The 20,393-nt window shown below is 45.8% G+C and overlaps 1 protein-coding gene across 1 annotated transcript in view; it reads right to left on the bottom strand.

Annotated features, from left to right (window-relative positions):
- Positions 1-14,263, bottom strand: part of PLCXD3 (phosphatidylinositol specific phospholipase C X domain containing 3) — an 81,136-nt gene extending 66,873 nt beyond the window's left edge. The window contains exon 1 of the mRNA XM_083576265.1: positions 13,888-14,263. Within this exon, the coding sequence (XP_083432391.1) occupies positions 13,888-13,990 (103 nt within the window). The 5' untranslated portion in view covers positions 13,991-14,263. The remainder of the gene's footprint in view (positions 1-13,887) is intronic.
- Positions 14,264-20,393: the final 6,130 nt, after the last annotated feature.

Raw genomic sequence — 20,393 nt, forward strand, 5'->3', positions numbered from 1 at the left:
GAAGAGCCCCAGAGGAAGCCCATTTTGAAATTCTCAGTTATTGCATTTGATCTATTTTCTATTCATGCCCATGCTAAAATAGGAAGAAGTACTTTAGCAAAATTTAAACAGCTGAATGGTATAATTTCTACATGCTTCAATAGCCCCCAAATGGCTAAACAGATGTTCCTAAAACTTTCCAAGAAAAAATTTGATCTTGGCCAAATATAAGCATATAGAAATGTCAGCTTAAGAGGTAATATACACCAGCAATTTGTAGATGCCAAGAGGAGGGCTAGAATTAACATGTCATTAAGAAAGAGAGAGAGAAAACACACCCGTCATGATGCTAGGATTTTATACAAAGAAAAATATTCCACTGCTATACTAATATGCAGGATAATAAGCCAATAGAAAACAGGTGTTGGAATACACACCACGTACCACATTTGCCGCACATTTCAATGCATGTGCAACATTTTCTATGAAATTCCAATGCATGTCTACCCAGAGGTAAATCCCAGTGAGTTCAATGAGACTGACCGCTAGGTGTGTACAGGAAGAACATTAAGAGGCCTTCCTGGTTCCAGCGTTCTGTCCTCACAGGGGCCAAGCTGATACAATACCTATCTATAGAAAGCCAGGAACACAACAGTGCTTGCCCTACTTGTGACATCCAGCAACTGATATTCAGAGTTATACCATCTCTGACAGTAGAGGCAGAACACAGCCATTGGACTAGGAGCCATTGATAGTTGTAGCCTCCATGAACTTGTTTAATCCGCCTTTAAAGCCTGCAAAGTTAGTGGCCATCGCTGCCTCCCGTTGGGAATGAACACCGGCATTTAGTAACTATGCACTGTGCGGAATAGTCCTTTATTTAGTCTGTCTAAATAAACCAAAGCGTTCCAAAACCAAGGCGCGCTTTCCCATAGAAAGTAATGCAAAATGGATTAATCCGTTCCAGACTTTTAAAAACAACCCCTAAAACAGCAATTTAACATGAATTTTACTATCTAATGAGATCCATAAAATTGATCCATAAAATGAAAGCATAAAATGTACTGCAGTCACACAATCAATCAATAAGTAGCTGAACTGGGTTCCACACAGTCACAAAAACAAACAAAAAAGCTGCAAAAAACAAAAACACAAAATAAATAGCAAAAACAGACATCAGCATAACACTCAAAATGGAAGTGTGGCACTCAAATCGAAAGCATACACTCAAAACGGAGCATGTTCAGCTTCTGAAAAAAGTTCACAATCTGAAACCCTTACTTCTGGGTTTGCAGCCTTCTGGTTCCAAATTGTTCAAGTGCCAAGGCATTTGAGAACCAAGGTATCACTGTTTTATGAGAGAGAGAGAGAGATGTTTCCTATTGGGTTTCTCTACACATTGCATCATTTCAAACAACTCTATTGTGTCCTCCCTTCCTACCTTAGGCTACAATTCTATTTACCTGGAAGTAAGCCCCACTTAATTTAGTCACACTTATTTCTGAGTAGCCATGTTTAGATTGCACTGCTAGTAGTTTGTAAGCAATGATAACGATAATGGCAATGATAATAACCAAGCTTGATTACAGATCAAATTTAAGACTGCACACTTACCTGGGAAACTTACTCCTCTGACCAATGGAGTTAACTTTCAAGTAAACAAGCACAGACCTGCACTATTAGACATGCTGTACATGCTTAACATGGGCCGTACCAACTAATTCAGCATCACCAGCCAAATATTGCTCTTAAATCTCTAATGTTCCACAAGCAAAGACAGGCTCCAGTGGATTGAGTGGACAAGACCACTAATGGGTCCAAAGGTCAGGAAGGGGGTTTGTGCACATGTTGTAGAGTGACGTGAGGAGCAGATGGGGTTCGTCAACCTGGGGAGGTAGCCCATCTAGGAGATCGGCTGGCTTGTGGGACATCTTCAGGAGAAGGAGCAAACCCTACACAAATCCAGAGTGGAGTCCCTAAGATGGTTGGATGGCACCTTATACGCCTCCTTCTAGCAACTCCTGCAGCCAAGCTGGTGCCAAACATATTGCTCTGCTTTCATTTGGACCACATCAACAAGGCCAAGGGAGGGGTCTTGTTGTCTGGGCAACCCAGGACCTCCATACACATTGCCCAGGCTTGCATCCCAGAGAGGTCACTTTGGTGCTGCTAATGCTGTGGTTTGACTTCACCCCTGGAGACGCACGCCAATGTCTCTCGAGACAGATGGATGCCAACAAAACAATGTTCCACATTAAATGTAAGGCTGGACCCTATATTTGCCTTTTCCTTTAGGGGCCAGGGAGAGAACAATGCTTCACAGGGGAGGCTATTTTCAGAACTCCCTCAAACCTACTTTCTCTCTCTCTCTCTCTCTCTCTCTCTCTCTCTCTCTCTCTCTCTCTCTCTCTCAGAAGACCATTGATTCATCTGGCTCCCCAGGATTTTAAACGAGAGTTTCCCAACCATACCAAGATATCCCAAGGATTGCACCTGAGGCCTTTGGGTTACAGCCCTTCTTGCTAAGATTAATCCATCCAGACAAGCAAGGATCATTCATTCATTCATTCATTCATTCATTGCATACCCTGCCTTTCCTCCCAAAGGAGCCCAGGGGAGGCAAACACATCAGCCATAACACAATCTAAAATGTAATGAAGTGAACAACGTTGCAAGACTACAGAGCCGATAAGATTTGGCTATGTCAGAAAGGCAACTGAGAGTGAGGGCACAGTGTCCTGGATCAGAATTACCTCCACTCCGAATGAGCTCATAAGAATAAGAATATCCACAGGCCACCCTTCAGTTTGTGGAGATAGTTATTTATCGTGCCATCACTGTGCATGATGATTTACAGAGTAACAGAAGCCAAATATATGTCCCTGCTCTAAAGAGCTTTACAGACTAAATTTAGACAGTGAAGAAGAAATTGTAGGAGCAAGACAATGGAGAGAGAAGAATAGTAAGAGATAAGTGCAAGCAAACGTGTTTCTGTCAAGGACCGAGGGCTTTGCAGAAGAGACAGCAGTGGTTCCATGCTGGAATTGCAGGAACATATCTCATGCAGCCTCTTTTCAGAGAAATCTGTGTGACCGATTCGTGTTTGTTCAATTTTTGGATTATCATTCTGATGCCCTACCCCCATCTCCCAGACATTCAAGAGGAGTTGCTCAAAACAACACGCAGTTTGAAATGTTATTATGGAGATGCAGCCAGAAAATAACATAAGGAAAGAATTCCAAAATGCTGTTAATACCATGCAAACAATACTGGGATTTGTGACGACTTCCAAACATGCTTCACATTCTTGAAATCTCTTACACACACACAAAACAACAACAACAACAACAACAACAACAACAACAACACTGGGCTGCTATTTGGGGACTAATTGAACATTTCACTGGCATTTCAAGCTGCTCATGAAATTACACACTTATTGGTATGAGAGGATGCATTCAAATAACCCATTATTCACATTGTGTAGCAGTTTTTCATTCTGGTTCATTTTGTTTGCAATAGCAGCAAGGCGAAACCTGCTTGAAAATCAGCAGCGCGAAGCTGTCCAGCGTATGAGTAACATCTATGCCCATTTTGGTTTAGCAAACACATACAATAATCTTATCCATGGACACAGCAATTCTTGAAAAATGTAGCGCATTCCAGAAAGGAAGGCTGCCTTACTTTAAAATGAATTCCACATTCCTGTCCCCCGGTCAGCAGTATTTAATGACTGAAAACAGCACAATACTGCTCAGGAGGAAGACCCACTGAACTCAAAGAGCATAAAACAATAAAAATATCAGTAAAAACAACTCTTTAAAACAGTCAAAAGACAAAATCAGATTAAAAACATACGCCAACATTCTACATGTCAAGGCAAGCTCGTCTAAACAAAAATGTTTTTATCAGGCACCGAAAAGAGTACAGTGAATGCAACTCCCTGGTGTAAGTAGGCAGGGAGTGTAAGTTCTGCCACACTGAAAGATTGATTTCTTACAAATGCAGAATAGGTATTATGAGGACCAGTTGCTGTGTCAGTTCCACAGACTGAAGCGGTCAAGTGGGTGGATATGGGAGTAAAATGATCCTGCAGGTAAACTTGCCCCAAATTTCTAACTTGGATAGCACCCTGAATGTGTTTTACTGTGTCAGGCTGCAGTCACAGAGTCCATTTTGAGCTGCACAAGCCGCTCTGCCAGGCCTGCTGCCCCCACACAGCCCCGGAATAAACTGACGCCTGATATCAGCCAACTTGAAAACATTTGTAATCATTTCCACCCTGAAGAAGAAGAAAAAAATGTACATCTTTTTTTTTTTAATCAACTGATAGTCTAGAAACCCATCCTTGATGCTCATTCTGCCCTGTCCAGGTGGCACCCATGGCAGGACCCTCTTTCCACCCACTCCTGTTACATTGCTGGTTATCTAGCATAGCAGTACTTGCAGGGCAACTGTTAGCAACCACCTTGCTTTCTGCAAAAGAAGCTGGTGGATTAGAGCAAAGTGGGCACTGCCCCACCAACCTCTGCCCACCCTCAGCCAGCGACTCCTGTCTTTTTACTTACGACCATTTCCAGCAAGGGGCACTGTCTGCCACATTCCTCCTCTCCTTAGTTTCAGTGTTGCCCCTTGAAGAACTCAGCTGGGAGGAAGATGGGGTCAAATCCGGAGTTGTGGGCTGGGCTGCCATCAGTATGCTGATGACACCCAACTTTATCTATTGATGGATGGCCATCCTGACTCATCCCACAAAGGAACTTATGGTCTTCAAACAAAAACATCGTGAAGGTCCCAGGCCACAGAGAGGTTAGGCTGGCCGCAGCTAGAGCCAGGGCTTTTTCGGCTGTGGCTCCGATCTGGTGGAATGCTCTGTCACAAGAGACTAGGGTCCTGCAGGACTTGACACCTTTCCGCAGGGCCTGCAAGACAGAGCTGTTCCACCAGGCCTTTGGCCAGGTCACAGCCTGACTCCCTCCTTTGGCAATCTTCACAGAACTCTAGCCCAATGGTTGCCATCAATTTGATTTGAATTAATTTTATAATGAAATGATTTTAGAATGTTGTATTATGTTATTGTTGTTAGCCGCCCTGAGCCCAGCTTCGGCTGGGGAGGGCGGGATATAAATAAAAATTATTATTATTATTATTATTAAATCTCAAATCAGTCAGCTCTGAGAGTCATTGACTCTGGGTCCACCTACTGTAGGGCTCTCTGACTTCTGCCCAATGGGTACCAGCCCCCGCTTCTTTGGCCTGATCCAGGATCTGCTTCCTTACCTTCCTACTTGCCCACTTCCCAATTTTTCTGCATCCTGCTTCCAAGCCCCTTCAAATGGGCATCACAGCCCTAATCCTGGGCAAGTGACTGGTCCTTGCACTGAATTAACCTTTTGCTGAGGATGTCACCCCCGCCCTCCCTTGCCTCCTTCTGGGTCCAGACTGCCGAGGTTATTGTTTCAATGATGAGTGTCAAGGCTGATGTCTGATGTATTAACTTTGATATTGAACTCTCTCGAAGAGGATTATCAAGAGCCAATCAAATTATTTTCATTGCACACACGCACAAAAAACTCTCCTAGGAGCTGCAAATCTACTCCTCTCCCGCTCAGCACTTGACATCTGCATCAACTGAATGGGCAATTAAGGTACTGGACATCACAGAAATGGATCCATTAACAGATAATACAGGCAGAAGAAATGGACACGTTGGGGAGAAATAGGCTCTAAGTAGTTCTTATTGGCGTAATCATTACAACTAGAACATAAAAGTGGAATGAAACATATTCTTTCTTCTTCTTTTGCGGTAAAGTTCGAATTTCAAGTCAAGTGTGATGTAGCAGCAAGAGTATCAGACTAGGGTTGGGGAAGCCCAGGATCAAAACTCCACTCTGCTACAAAGCCACTTCCGAGCTAGGGAGGAGGTGGGGTTGCGGGCTTCATGCCCCTCCCCCACCCTCGCGGGGGCTGGCTTCAGCCCCCACGATACCAGGGAATCCTCGGACGCATCATCCTCAGGTCAGCCAATTGGCTGGCCCGGGGGGCGTGGCCTCACTGCATTTAGGTCTGGCGCGGCCGAGGGTCTCCCTCTTTTCCGCGCTGCAGCTAGCCAGGTTTTCCCTCCTCCCACCCGTTAGGCTAGGCGCTCTGACGTTGCTATGGACTTCGGTTGGTCACCGTCAAGGGGCCTGGTAGGAATTTTTTCCATTTGGCAGATTGGCACCAGCCACTTGGTTTTCACCTACCTCATAGCAATCCGTCACAACTTCTCGGCATTGGCGGTTAGGCATTGGTAGGCGTATTGTTCTATTGTTATGCAGATGAAGGGGGGAAAGGAAGCGCCATCACCTTCCCCAAAAGAAAGGGTAGTCCGATAAAGGATTCCGGGGGGCGTGGCCTTGTCCTGAGCCTATGGAGGTGTGGGCCCATGGCACGCCCCCAAGCGGTAACTCCAGGGGGAGCTCCTAGTTGATGTGCATCAGCAGGACTCCCCCTACTGGTGGTTAACCATTACTGGTCTTCAAGCAAGAGGGCTGAAGCTGGTTAGTCGTTAGCACCAATGCCTAAGCCAATACCGCTCAAAACCCGTAATCAATAAAGTTGACCCATTAACCCGAATTCTTGTGTCTCATGTCTTTATTTCTGAGGGGGGAGGCAGGAACTCGCCACGCAAAGCTCACCATAGGTGAACAACTGTCTCTCAGCCTGGCCTACCTGGGCTGCTTTGTTATGCCAGTCACAAAGCAAACCACACAGGAGCACAGAATAAATTTATTTCATGATAAGTCTCATTTCTCAATTGCAAGACTATTATACTTTGGGCGCATCAAAATCACGTTTTGTTACACGTATGGGAATTGTGAAAAGGCGAGATGTGCAGTGCGGCTGGGCTAATTACGAGTCTCCACAACGTCACTAGCAGCAGATCGCCCCTAAAAGCAAACATTAACTCGAGCCACGTGACTCTTTCTCATTCTATGTGCAAAGAACAAGCAAAACATGTAAGCACAGTGAATTATCAGGAAACCAAGTATATCTGATTACCCTAGGAACATCTTCAATATTGAATCAGTCAAGACAAATCCATTAGGAAACTGAAGATAAGTTATTATATGAATACACACACACACACACACACACACACACACACACACAACAGATGCAGATAACATTCTGAGCTCAAACTCTTGCTATGCCAATATCAAGATCAACATTCTTCCTACTGGAGGGTGCGAGGAGAAAACAACAAATTTAAATTCTGCCATTGGTCCAGACTGATTAATATTTCAATGAAGGTGATAAGAACAAGTTATACAAAAATAATCTACCCACGCGCGTAGGTATTTATTTCTGGAGAAAGGCTTACACATAAGAATTGAATGCAGTGTTCCCAGTTAATATACAGCACTCACTGACTTCCCCAAAATGGTGCCTTGAAGCAATTTTGAGAAGGGTCACCATGTGAGCAGTGAGTGGGCCTGGCAATCAACTCACCAAGCTGGCCGCAGAGGAGAGAAATAAACACAGACGTGCTGTCAGAGCTCTGTCAAGCTATGTGGCCACACTAGGCGCACCCTTGATGGCAGGGATGTGGAACCTCAGGTCCAAGAGCCAAATGGGACCCTCTGTCTGAACTCTACCCAGGTCCCATGCCCTTCCCAACCCTAAACATTTTTGCCTGTCTGGAATGTGTCTTTGAACTCAGATAACACTTCCATTGCTGGATGGAGGAAAGAAGGGGAATCAGTGCGCAGAAACTAGCCTACTGAACAACCTTACATTCATACTCAAGGCCCCGCCCACTTTTGCATCTGGCCCCACCCACCACTGGCAGGTGGCCAAGAAGAACTTGAGTCTCCAGCTGTTTTCAGATTAAAATTCTCATCACTGCTGACCACTGGTCTTGCCAGCTAGGGATGATGGGTGTTGAGGTCCAAAAACAGCTGGAGACCCAAGTTTGGGAAACACTGTACTATGGCATTGGTTCTTATCCAGCCACAAAAATATACACTGCTGTCGAGATTACCCTGCCATGCTTTTAACTGATTAGTGTATTAATTAACAAATTAAAAGTGTATTAATTAACCAATTAAAAGTAATGTAGGAGATAGTTGGGAGAATTATGTAATGAGGATGGAAGGCTTTTCCTAAACTGACACTAAGTTTTTAGTGTGTGACATTTTAATGTATTTTTAATCTTTGTTGGGACGCGGGTGCCACTGTGGGTTAAACCGCAGAGCCTAGGGCTTGCTGATCAGAAGGTCAGCAGTTTGAATCCCCGCGATGGGGTGAACTCCCATTGCTCAGTCCCTGCTCCTGCCCACCTAGCAGTTCGAAAGCACGTCAAAGTACAAGTAGATAAATAGGTACCGCTCTGGCGGGAAGGTAAACGGCGTTTCCGTGCGCTGCTCTGGTTCGCCAGAAGCGGCTTAGTCATGCTGGCCACATGACCCGGAAGCTGTATGCCGACTCCATCGGCCAGTAAAGCGAGATGAGCGCCGCAACCCCAGAGTCGGCCACAACTGGACCTAATGGTCAGGGGTCCCTTTACCTTTACCTGATCTTTGTTGGAAGCCGCCCAGAGTGGCTGGGGAAACCCAGGCAGATGGGTGGGGTACAAATAATAAATTAGTAGTAGTAGTAGTAGTAGTAGTAGTAGTAGTAGTAGTAGTCAACTGCTAAGTTTGGTCAACTAACCTTTGCTGGTTCTCGCTGGGTTTAAACTCAGTGGATCCGAGCCAAATCAGAATGATATACTTAGCATGTTTGGGCCTTTAGATCTAGGTGCAGAGCAATCCTGTACATTTTTACTCAGAAGTAAGTGCCACTCTGCTCCATGAAGTTTGTATATATGATTTCAGCCCCAGCCTAAACAGCCCTGGTGTATTTCTAATTCCCTTTCCTCTCCTTATCTCTCATTTTAATGGCAGGAGTTCCAAGAGTTCTGAGCGTTTGGGGATACTAATCTCCTTGCAACTCCTACAACAAAAGAATATTATCTTTTGCCACCTTCCAAGAAAGGGAATTGGAGTGCGTTAATCAATACTGCCAAGGTCATTTCAGATTAAGCGGTGGCAAATAAAACCCTAGTGGCGGGCACTGAAAATAAAATAAACTCCCTCTATATTCGAGAAGGTAGCATGGTTGGGATTGCAGGAGGGGTCCCAACATTCCACAGCAAGATATGGAAAGAAAACCCAATGTCACAGGCAACATGAGGGGGGGGGGAATCCATTTGTACACACACACACCAATCTCTTATTTTCTCTTTTATGGAAAAGGTCCATAAAAGAACAACCAAAATGATCTAGTGGGTGGAGCAGCTCCCTCAAGAGAAAAAGTTGCAATGTAAAGAGATTCTTTACCTGTAGTTCCTACATTTCCAGGAAGTTGGGCTACATGACCCTTCCGACTCTACAATTCTGTGATTCCATGATTTGGGGCTGTTCAGTGTAGGAAAAAAGTAAGAGGGGGTGTTCCAGAGGCACATAAGATTATGCACGGTGCGAGGAAAGCAGATAGGGAAAGGCTTTTCACCCAGAAGAGGTCGTGATGGCCGCCAACTTAGATGGCCTTGAAAAAGGACCAGACCAATTCCTGGAGGGCAAGACTATAAATGTCTAACGGCCATGATGTTTATGTTCTACCTCTACTGGTTTGGGAGGCATTATGCCTCTGCATAGCAGTTGCTGGGAATTGCAAGTGGGGAGGATGCTGTTGTGCTCAGGTGCTGCTTCAGACCTTCCCATGCGCATGTGGTTGGCCGATGCAACAAGAGGACATTGCATGTTCCCTAAGGTTACCTGCCCAAAGTAAGCCCCCCAGAAATTATGGAGCCAGCCATCCACCTACTGCAGGAAAGGTTGGGGAAATTGGTCCAGAAGAAGAACAAGAAAGCAAACAGCATTTCTCCCATTGCAACAGCAAAGCACTAGTAAGCAATCCCCTGTATTTATTTAATGTTGCTTGATTCGCACGCCCACCCTTATCAATACTAAATCAGATCACCAATGAGCTGCAAAGTGCTTTGTTCCAAAGGCAGATCAAGCCTACATTGCAGCTCTAGGAAACTGCTTTGTACTGCGGTCATTGGCTTGTCTTGCTCACTATTGTACTGTACGCAGACTGCCAGAGGCTCTCTAAGGTTTCAGGCACGAACCCAAGACCTTTTGCATGCAGAGCATGCAGTCGACCACTGTGCTATGAAGCATCTAGAGCAGGATTAAATGCCATCCACCCACAGATAGCCATCATCTGTTATTGCAAGAGCAGTTTGCGCTGTTCCATAATCTTGGCCCTACACTATGGGTTCTGGCTTCTGCCTTTAAATTGCTCAGTATAACAGGAAAGCTTATCTAACCACAGGCATTCCAACCCACTTCCCATGGCAGATCCGCTCAGCACTCAAGGTGCTTGAAAAACTCAGTTTGAGTGTGTGTGTGTGTGTGTGTGTGTGTGTGTAAAGAGAGCAATAATTGTGTGTTTTTGTTTTTAAATTTAACTAGCCAGATAAACACATCTCCAATCAGCAAGCCATCCACTTTCTATGTCAGAGCAATTAACCTATTTGCATGCATTAGTTTTCAATTAGCATATATTAGATTTCAATTAGCAATTAGCAGAGAATCCATTTCTTTGTACTGCAGAGAATACAAAGGATTTCTCTCTCTCCCTCCCTTTCTCCCCCTCCTCTCCAAAATGTTATTTTGGGCAAGTTATTTTCATATCAGACAATTATGGAAAGAACATATTAGAATATATCCCCCCCCCCCAAGAAGCCACCTGATTTTTACCTTTGTTCTGTCTCATGCTGACACCCTAGACACTAGTGCAGCCTTCACGAAACCAGGATGCTCCAGATGTTGTGGTTGCAACTCCGATCAGCTCCAGTCAGCGAGCTGTGCTCACTGGGAACAATGTGAGCTGTAGTCTAAAACATCTGGAGGGCACCAGGTTTGCAAAGGCTGAGCTAGGAGTTCAGAGGCAGACAAATTGATCATTGATTCCTGCAATGATCAGGCACCACCTCTCTCTTGCTCTTGCAAATTCCAAATAACCTTGGCAATCTGCACAGGCGCTCCTTCGCACAGCAGCTTCAACAATATCCCAAAATTAGAAGATATCTTTTGTTCCACAAAGCAACTCCACATTTTCAAGTTGTGTCCTTTGTCCGAGGTCATCCAGAGCCAAGTGGTGTCCCCACAACTGCTTCCTTTGCACACACACCTTGCAATCCCAAGACTACAGGCATTAGGATGCATTTGGCATGTTGGTCTAGCAACATGCACACGGAGCGTTTTCACAAATGTGGCTTAGAGCGCAATCTTCTCTGTAAGCCCAACTGAGTTCAATGAGACTTGGAACATTTACTAGGGAACAAGTTCCACTGAACTCGGTGGGGCTTGCTTCTGAATAGGAATAGGGTTGAATGGTTAAACACATTCCTTGCTTCTCAGTTTGCAATGAAAATATGAAATCTACCCTGGCTAGAATGCTCATCTGCTTCGTCTTGCACAACAAAAGCTTCCAGGTATCCACACGAACAGCATGAAATAAGTTGAAAGGAAATGTAAGTCTTGTGTAGGAAAACAGCACCAATATAGTAAATGACAATGAAGGGTTGTTGTTGTTATTTTTTAAAAAAGCTTATTATTAATCCCAATAAATAAATTTATTCTGCTTTTCATGCGAAAGGTACTTTTTCTAAACTGGATTTTTTTGGGGGGTGGGAGGAATCTTTCATGTGTTCTACAGTAGTGGCAGTGGCTGTTTCCTCCAAGGACATCAAAGACTTACACAATTTATCCTCACAATGCTGAGAGGCAAAGTCAAGGCTGAGACAACTTGCTCAATATACACCCTCCACCCCAGATGAGATGCATGGCTGAGACAGGCTTTGACCCTTCAGTTCTCCCTATTACAACCCCAATTCTGCCATCCATTACAAACTATTGACTCTGCAACAGAGGAATAAGGCAGATCATTTTGAAAAGTTGCACTGTGTCAACGGTTCTTGGGTAGATTTCAAATGATAGATGAGTTTCCCACAAAGCAGAGATGGGAAACCTGTGGCCAGATGTTGCTGGACTCCATCTCCCATCATCGCTGCCCATTGGCCATTCTGGCTAGGGCTGATGAGAGCTGAGAATCCAACATCTGTTAGGACTAGGTCTACCCAGCCCATTATAGAGCAAGGCTATCAGCAATGCAGAGTGAGGCACATCAACCCCAACAGACTTCCCTCTACCTGCTGCATGCAAACATCTTGACCCCTGGATCTTAGCGCTTGGTCTTGAACTGTCTATTCTTCATGGCTCTCTGATGGTTGCTCACACATGTACGCACACACTCCTGCCTACAAGGGTCAGCTCATGCATGAACACCCATCACCCTTTCCCTGCAACGCCAGGAAACATATTGTTGCATGCATGCAACGTCAACGATGCAAAAACCACCCAGGCTAAACACTGGTTTCATCTCACATCACCTGAAAGGTGCAATGCTTTGCTGTTTAGGCAGCTCACAAGCTTGGGACCACTAGACATTGTGGTGGCCATTCTGTGGATTTGAAGATGAGAACTACCTCAATTATGCAAACAGAGAGTGGTGGGATGGGGTCAGTCATGCATGCCAGTAAGGTTTAGGACAAGGAACTGGGAAGACCCAAATTCAAACTCCCACTCAGCCATGAACCTCACTGGCTGAATTTGGGCCAGCTGTTGTGTCCCATCCTAATCTACCTTACAGGGTTGTTTGTGAGGACAAAACTGGGCGAGGTAGAACCTTGAGCTCCTTGGGGGAAAGTCAAATAAAAAATATAATGTAGTAACAAGCATGTGTGCCCGATTTTAACAGCAAGAGGTTGGTGGTGCCAAATATCTAAACTGACCCTTGCTTGTCACTCATCAAGATGCAGCAGTCAGAGGCAGAGAATGAAGAGAAGGACATGCATGGGTGAACCAAGCAAGATAGATCTGCCACATGTATTAGATCATGGAAACACATGATCTATGGGACACACATCAAGGTGCCATTGAGCTTCTAACAGAAGGTGGAATGGAAGAGGGAGAGAATAGAATGAAATGGTTTCATTAGTCTGAACTTTTGTCCCTCCTTTTCTTGGAACTAGAGATTCATTTTTAGAGACTTGAGGAGAATATTAAGAACCTGGATGCCAGGCAGTGGGCGAATTATCTAAAGCCATAAGCCTTCCAATGCAAGTCAAACACAGACCTTCTGGCCACAGAGGCAGGTGGAGAAGGTGAGGATTTTTAGTATTACACACACATTTCCAGAGGGCGAATTCCTTGTTGCAGTAACACTTTATATGCCTGTGGCACCCTAAGCAAAAGCCAATTTTATTGCGGCGTAAGCTTTCTGGGATTCAAATCCACTTTCTTCCCATATGCCATATATATTATATACGGTCTCCAGCCTGTGATAGATTATGCCTCGGCAAGGCTGCAACCCCTAACCACACTTACTAGGGAGTAAGTCCCGTTGGCCACAATGGAACTTACTCCTGAGTAAACAATGTACGAGATGGCGTTGCAAATGCGCTCGCCTTCAAGGAGCCACGAGAGTCTTTGTTGTTTGCGTGGTGCAACGCGACTGATACCAGCTACCCTTCTGGAAAGCATGTGCACAGATGCGCACGCAATACGCACACACACATGAAACGCCGAGGGGCTCACATACAAGCCAGTTTCTCCCAGCCCTCCATCTCACACGCCAGCCATTCCCCAGAAGAAAAGCCATTATCTCCTTGCAGGCGAAGCGAAGAGATTCTCTGGCAATGTCACCTTTCCCTTGTCTGGTTGCAGCCCAAGAGCTCATCCACATTTTATAAAGGACTTTTGAGGCAAAACCAACCAGTCCTCCCCAAATCCGAAACCTCGAGTCGCCTACCTGGGATCGCCAGATTCGTCAGGGGCACGCTGTGGATGCTCTCGGGCAAACTTGCCATCCAGTCCGCGAATTTCAGCTCCAGCTTGCCTTGCGACGAAGCCATGCTTGCAGGTCGGAGAGGGGCGCAAAAACGCACTCGCTCACTCAACCCCGCAAGCTGCGGCTGCTCTCTGGTCCCAGCCGGTGGCGGCAGCGGTACCAAGAACAGCGACCTCCTCCTCCTTCTCCTCCACCTGACTCCCTGAATCCCAGACTGTTCGCTCCTCTCCAGCCTCCGCTGCGCTCGGGAGTTTACGCGCCACGCTGCGCCACACCCACCCGATGATGGCGCAGGCACAGACGAATTCGAATCGGGCTGCGCGCAAGAAGAGAAACAAGCTGCGGACTGCCGCGCTGCTGCTGCTGCTGCTGCTGCTGCTGCTGCTGCTACTCTCTCTCTCTCTCTCTCTCTCTCTCTCTCTCTCTCTCTCTCTCTCTCTCTCTTATTTTTGGTAACCTGCAAAAGCAACCGCGAAAGCCTTTGGGCTGGAGGGAGGAAACCCAGCCAGGAAATGGGAGACTTCATTCTTCTTTTGAGTAGGGCCCGGGTCGCAAAACAACGAAGGCTAAAGCCACTCCAATCAGCCTGTTTCCCTGCCACCCCCCACCCCCGGGCCAAATCACAGCCCCGGAGTGGGAATTCCAACGAGATCATTAAGAAAGGTTGGAGGACGTCTATCTCAACCCCGTTTTCTCATTGAGGGGACTTGTGTGCAGTGCTGACGTGACATTTATTTCTAGCCTGCTTAATATATTATGCAGGATAAATCTATCAGCAGCTACTAGCCACAGTGGCTATATAGCCTGTGTGCCTTTGAATACCCTATGTTGGGAGCTGCTGGTGGGAAGAGTGATTTTGTGCTCAGGTCGTGCTTGTGGGCTTCCCTTGGGCATCTGTGAGCTTCATGGCTGAGCTAGACGACTGATGGCAGCAGATAGCCACAAATGTGTGACACAATTGTTTAAGCATCTGCACTAACTTCCCAGCTATGACTGAGCCAGGTCTAAGGTCCATGCCCTCAGCAACTCAGGTAAAAGATACCTTAGGGACCTCCTGAACCCTTTTATTTCAGCTGAGTCACTGAGATCATCTGTAGGGGCATCTCTGGTTGTCCCCTGAGTTGGCAATGCTCATCTGACATCAACACAAGACCGGGCCTTCAGCCACTATAAATACACAAGAAGAGTCCTGCTGAATTGGGCCAAATGCCCATCTAGTCCAAGTTCCTGTTCTCACAACTAGGTGCCTCTGGGAAGCCCACAAGCAGAATGACCATCCAACCACATTCTCCCCTCTTGTGATCCCCTGATATTCAGAGTATACGGCCTTCAGTAATGGAGGAAGAACATATTCATTGCAGCCAGTAGCTACTGATAGCCTTATCCTTCATGAATTTGTCACTCCAGTTCCATAGTTTATCTAAGTGCTGCTTGATGAAGTACTTTCTTTTGCCTGTTCTGAGTCTTTGAGCGTCCAGCTTCTTTTGATAGCACCCAGTTTGTTATTTATTTTATTGCACTTATATCCTACCTTTTTTTTACTCCAAAGAGCTCAAGGCAGCATTCATGGTTCTACCCCTCCTCAATGAATCCCCATAACAACCCTGAGAGGTAGGTTAGGCTGAGAGGCAGTGAGTGGCTCAAGTTTACTCAGCGAGCTTCATGGCTGAGCATGGATATGAACCCTGGTCTCCCAGGTGCTGGTCCCAACACTCTAACTACGACATCACACCAGCTCTCAAAACCTAAACTCTTACACTGTCCATAGTTCTCCTCTGAATCACTTCAAACACCTCAACTTTTAAACATTTATACCCCACTTTTATTCCATGATGGAATTCTGGGTGATATACATGGGGTATCCAGAAGGTCTAGCATCATCCAGTCCCTGACCAGACCCACACCTGCTTTGCCTCAGCAATTGTTGCTGCATCCTGCGCTTACAGCCACTGCCTTCTTGCACCTGTCTTGAAGATGCTATGGATCTCAGCAAAGTGCGACTCTGACAAAAACACCAGTCCTTGCTAGTCTTCATTGCCGTTTGGGGGCAAAGTCAAACCTCATTTGGGTGTTACTAAACAATGAGCTGAATTCTTCTTTTTCTCTTTCTCTAGCTCCTTCCTTTTTTTCAAAGCTGTGTTGTTCAGCACAGCTAAAAGGAACCCAATGAAGTATTTTTATCTCCGAAGTGTTCGGCTAAACATGAAGGTGTCACATTTAAACAGTCACCAAGAGGATGTGTGAGATGGGACTTGGAGGAGGTTGTGTGTGTTTTTTCTCTCCACTGTCTGTTTCACATTTCACTTTCACTCTGATATCAATACTTCAGGTAGGTTTGCAACACTTGGCTCACTCCAGATTTCTTTCTCTAAAATAATAATAATGTGTGTTTATTAAGTGAAGCAGCAGAAGGAAGCCATGAAGAAGAGAATGGGTGGCAACTAAAGCAATCACCTAAATATCCCAAACCAGATCTAAGCCTATTTGCTTACTTGGAATACCAGATCTGCTCATCCTTCCATAAGCATCCTTAGCATTGTAGTCTGAGGGCCAAACTACATCAGATGAGAAATATGTGACTCCATTTCTGTCTTTTTAGACTTCTAAATATTTGTATATATCAGCTAGAGGGGATCTGGATCCAGTCTGGGACCATGGCACAGCTAGAAGGAAGATTTCACATTTCCTCCCTCTCTTTTCCCCCATCAAGTCCACACACATCCCCAACTCTTAATTGCTATTTACCTTGGAAGGAAAGACATAAATGGGATGGAATTTACCTAGCGAACCACAGCAGTGGAAGCTATTCACAAGGCTTTCTCTCTCTCTCTCCTTCCCCCATGTACCCCTTTCACCACCACCCCCAAAATGGCTGCAGGGGGTCAGGAGAACTCCTATAACGGCAGGGAAGGAAGGGGAACCATTCCCTTTGGAAAGCTGATATGCTTGCACACTCAACATAGCACAATCCTGAATTCCTCCAGTGGTGTTGTCATTTGTGTTGTTTTCCTCCCAGGCAAAAGCAGCTGGGGGGGGGGGGCATTGATTTTTCTTGGGAAATGACACAGGACTGGTGGAGGCATTAGTCAAAACTCCCGCCCACACCATCACGGTCCTGATTCAGATCAGGCCTACTACTCACAGCTGCCAGGACAGCCCTGCCATCTGAGTCGACCCAATACATTTTGGCACCTGAGGCAAACCATAAAATGGTGTGTGTGGGTGTGGGTGTGTGCCACACACACACCAGGGAAGAAGGGGGGAGTGAAGATCAACATGGGGACAAAGGGGGAATAAAGATCTACATTGGGAACAGTGGTGGTGGTGGTCAAATCAACCTTACCCGATGGTTGAACTGGAAATCAAAGCTAATCAGGGGGGGGGCACTCTGAATCACACTGGGCAAGTGCAGAGCCCAGGTGGCAGGCTTCAGGGACTTGGCTTCCTCCCCACCCCCCGGCAGTAGATAAGCAGAGCAAAGAGAAAGGAGTCTCTTACCAGTTAGAATTTTTAATGATCACAGTGAGAGAGAAAAGAATCCATTCCTAGGAATGAAGGTGCTCCCAAGTAAGGGTTCCACCCACTTCCTCCCTAGTCATCTGTTTTCTCCATCAAGTCCACACACATCCCCAACTCTTAATTGCCATTTACCTTGGAAGGGAAGACATAAATGGGATGGGATTTACCTAGCGAACCACATCAACGGAAGCCGTTCACAAGGGCTTCTATCTGTGCAATGAGGCTTTCTCTCTCTCTCTTTCCCCCATGTACCTCTTTCACTGCCACCCTCAAAATGGCTGCCATCTTATCTGCTCTTCTTGACCTTTGGCAGAGCGGATGAATGCTTCCCAGTGACAGTGAGTCTGTTAACTCTCTCTCCTCCAGTTCTTCTCCTCCTAGCTGTTCCCCACCCAGTTCTTCCCAGCTTCTGCCTTCTGAATTATGCCCCTCTGCAAACCACTGTTCCAAATCTATACTGTCCTCCTGCTCCTGGGAAGATTCGGGATCCTGACTAGGAGCAGGGGGAGGTTCCCACCATTCCTCCTCAGTGCAGCCCTGACACCAGGAGACTAAGAGGGAGACCCCTGCCATTTCCTCCCTAGGGGTGGGTGGAGAGCAGCAGCATCTCCCATTCACCGAGAGGCCATTGTGAAGGGGCTTCTGAGGAGGAGGCAGACCTGGCCTCAAGGAGTGTGCTGCAGACACCACTGCCACTGCGGCAGCAGTGGTGGACGATGTATTCCTTGGAGGCCAGATCTGCCACCACTGTGGCTCTGCTGCCTGAGATGTTCATCTCACCTTGCCTCATGGATGGGCTGGCCCTGCCTGCCATGCAGTAAAGAGATGTGCTTCAGGCTGCACCATGAATAGATGAAAACAGGAATTGGTACCTGGATGTCCTTCAATTATTTTTTTTAAGGGTTGGTCCTGGTAAGTGTTGGGCAGGTGCCATCTGGGGTCTGCTTCAGGCAGCAAAACGTCCTGGGTTGGCAGCAGCAGGGAAATGGAACTACCCTAAGTCTGTGTTCAGGTGCCCTAAGTCTATACTCTGATTGATCCACTGGGCCGCTTTTTCCAGAGCTGTAATCTATAGCATTAAAGCTTAAGTGACAAAAGTCCTTTAAGAAGAGACTTTGCTTTGGACAGAGGATTTCTCTCCTCCAAAATAAACCTATTAAATTAAGCTCAAAATTGATATGTTCTCCATATTTATGGAAGTGGCACTCTTGATATACGAGAGCCATTGTGGGTTTTATCACAAGATGTTTGCTGCCACACCTTGTAATTTATCTTAATTAAGGCTGAATGCTGCTTAAGCAGTGATTATTTATGCATTTCTGATTGCTTTATTGGAGGGTCATTGGAAAGGCAGTTCCAAACCTCCAGAGAAATCCTTGTTTTATTACCTTAGTTGTGAAATTGGGGAGGGAGGGAGGCTTAGCCAGATGGAGCCTCAGCGCTGCCAATAAAAGACACTTGACATGGGATTCACATATACGTACTAAATGTTATTGAATGAAATGGCAGACCCAAAGGCCGCTTAATTAATAACAAAATGGATTGTTCTTTCTTCTTGGTCTTTTGAGGCAGGATTGAAGGTCCATTAATGAAAAGGCTGCCTTGTACTTTTCAGAGCAGTGAAGATCAACTCTCTGGTAAAAATAGATGCAGACCATTACAGGCAGCTGCACGCACTCAACAAAAGCTGGAAAGCTCTCACTACAGATGACAATTGATTGGGGAAGGGTCATAGCCCACTGGGGGAAAGGGCAATAGCTCAGTGGAAGTGCACATAGTTTGCATGCAGAAGGTTCCAGGTTCAATCCCCAGCATCTCCAGGTAAAAAAAGTCAGGAAGTGGGATTGTGGTACCCTGGAAAACTGCTACCAGTCAGTGCAGACAATACTGAGGTAGAGGCAGCAATGGTCTCAGCTATGCATAAGGTATAGGAGCCTTAAAGGCTTGAGGAGCGATGCCATTATTTGGCCTTGATGTTGCTGTTTTGGGACTATCATTGCTTGTTAATCCCTGCTCAACCTGTATGTTGGCAACTACAGTGGTACCTCGGGTTACATACACTTCAGGTTACATACGCTTCAGGTTACAGACTCCGCTAACCCAGAAATAGTACCTCGGGTTAAGAACTTTGCTTCAGGATGAGAACAGAAATCGTGCTCTGGCGGCGCGACGGCAGCAGGAGGCCCCATTAGCTAAAGTGGTGCTTCAGGTTTAGAACGGACCAGAATGAATTAAGTACTTAACCCGAGGTACCACTGTACTGCAGACAGACATTACAGAACCAGGAAATGCTGCCTATCCCCCACTCCACCAACCAGTTGGTGTAAAAAAGAAAAAAAAGAAAGAAAGGAGAATTCCTAGATGCCAAATTCCAAGTTTGGGGCAAGTACTCTTTGGTGAAAAAGCCCCAGCAGAGAGTTAAAGTCACAAAGTATACAGCAAAGTAGAGCATAGAAATATAGGCTTTAGACCTATAAAATATGAGTTCCAAAATTTCCCTCCCAGCATAGGAAAAGACCACACCTTTGGTTAAAAATTGTTTACTTACAAACTCTCCAAAGGTCAGATTCCACACCTTAGTCAAAAAAGTTGCACAGGCAGTAAAACATAGCTTAGTTACAAAGTGGTAAAAAATCCTAGATTATTGGTATAGGAACTCAAGAGTGGCGGGTGAGAGCCATGTGACTGAGCTGGAGCAAGCAGCTCAAGTCTCTTCACATTCTGTGTTTCTCGGTAAGCAATAGACCTGATTACCTAATTCCTCCCAAGGTAAGAGGAAGTGGCATAGCTAAGCCTGGCAGGACAGCTTACTCTATGATTTTAACTCCTTCATGCATTAATTAGACTTAAACATGTTGTTTATATGAGGCTGGTTATCCGACACAACCCTCTCCCTTTATATCTCGCCCAAACCCATTATCACCTCACAGCTCCTTTAACCACCCCCC

Source organism: Podarcis filfolensis (assembly GCF_964270895.1).
Source record: "Podarcis filfolensis genome assembly, chromosome: 11".
Lineage (NCBI taxonomy): Eukaryota > Metazoa > Chordata > Lepidosauria > Squamata > Lacertidae > Podarcis > Podarcis filfolensis.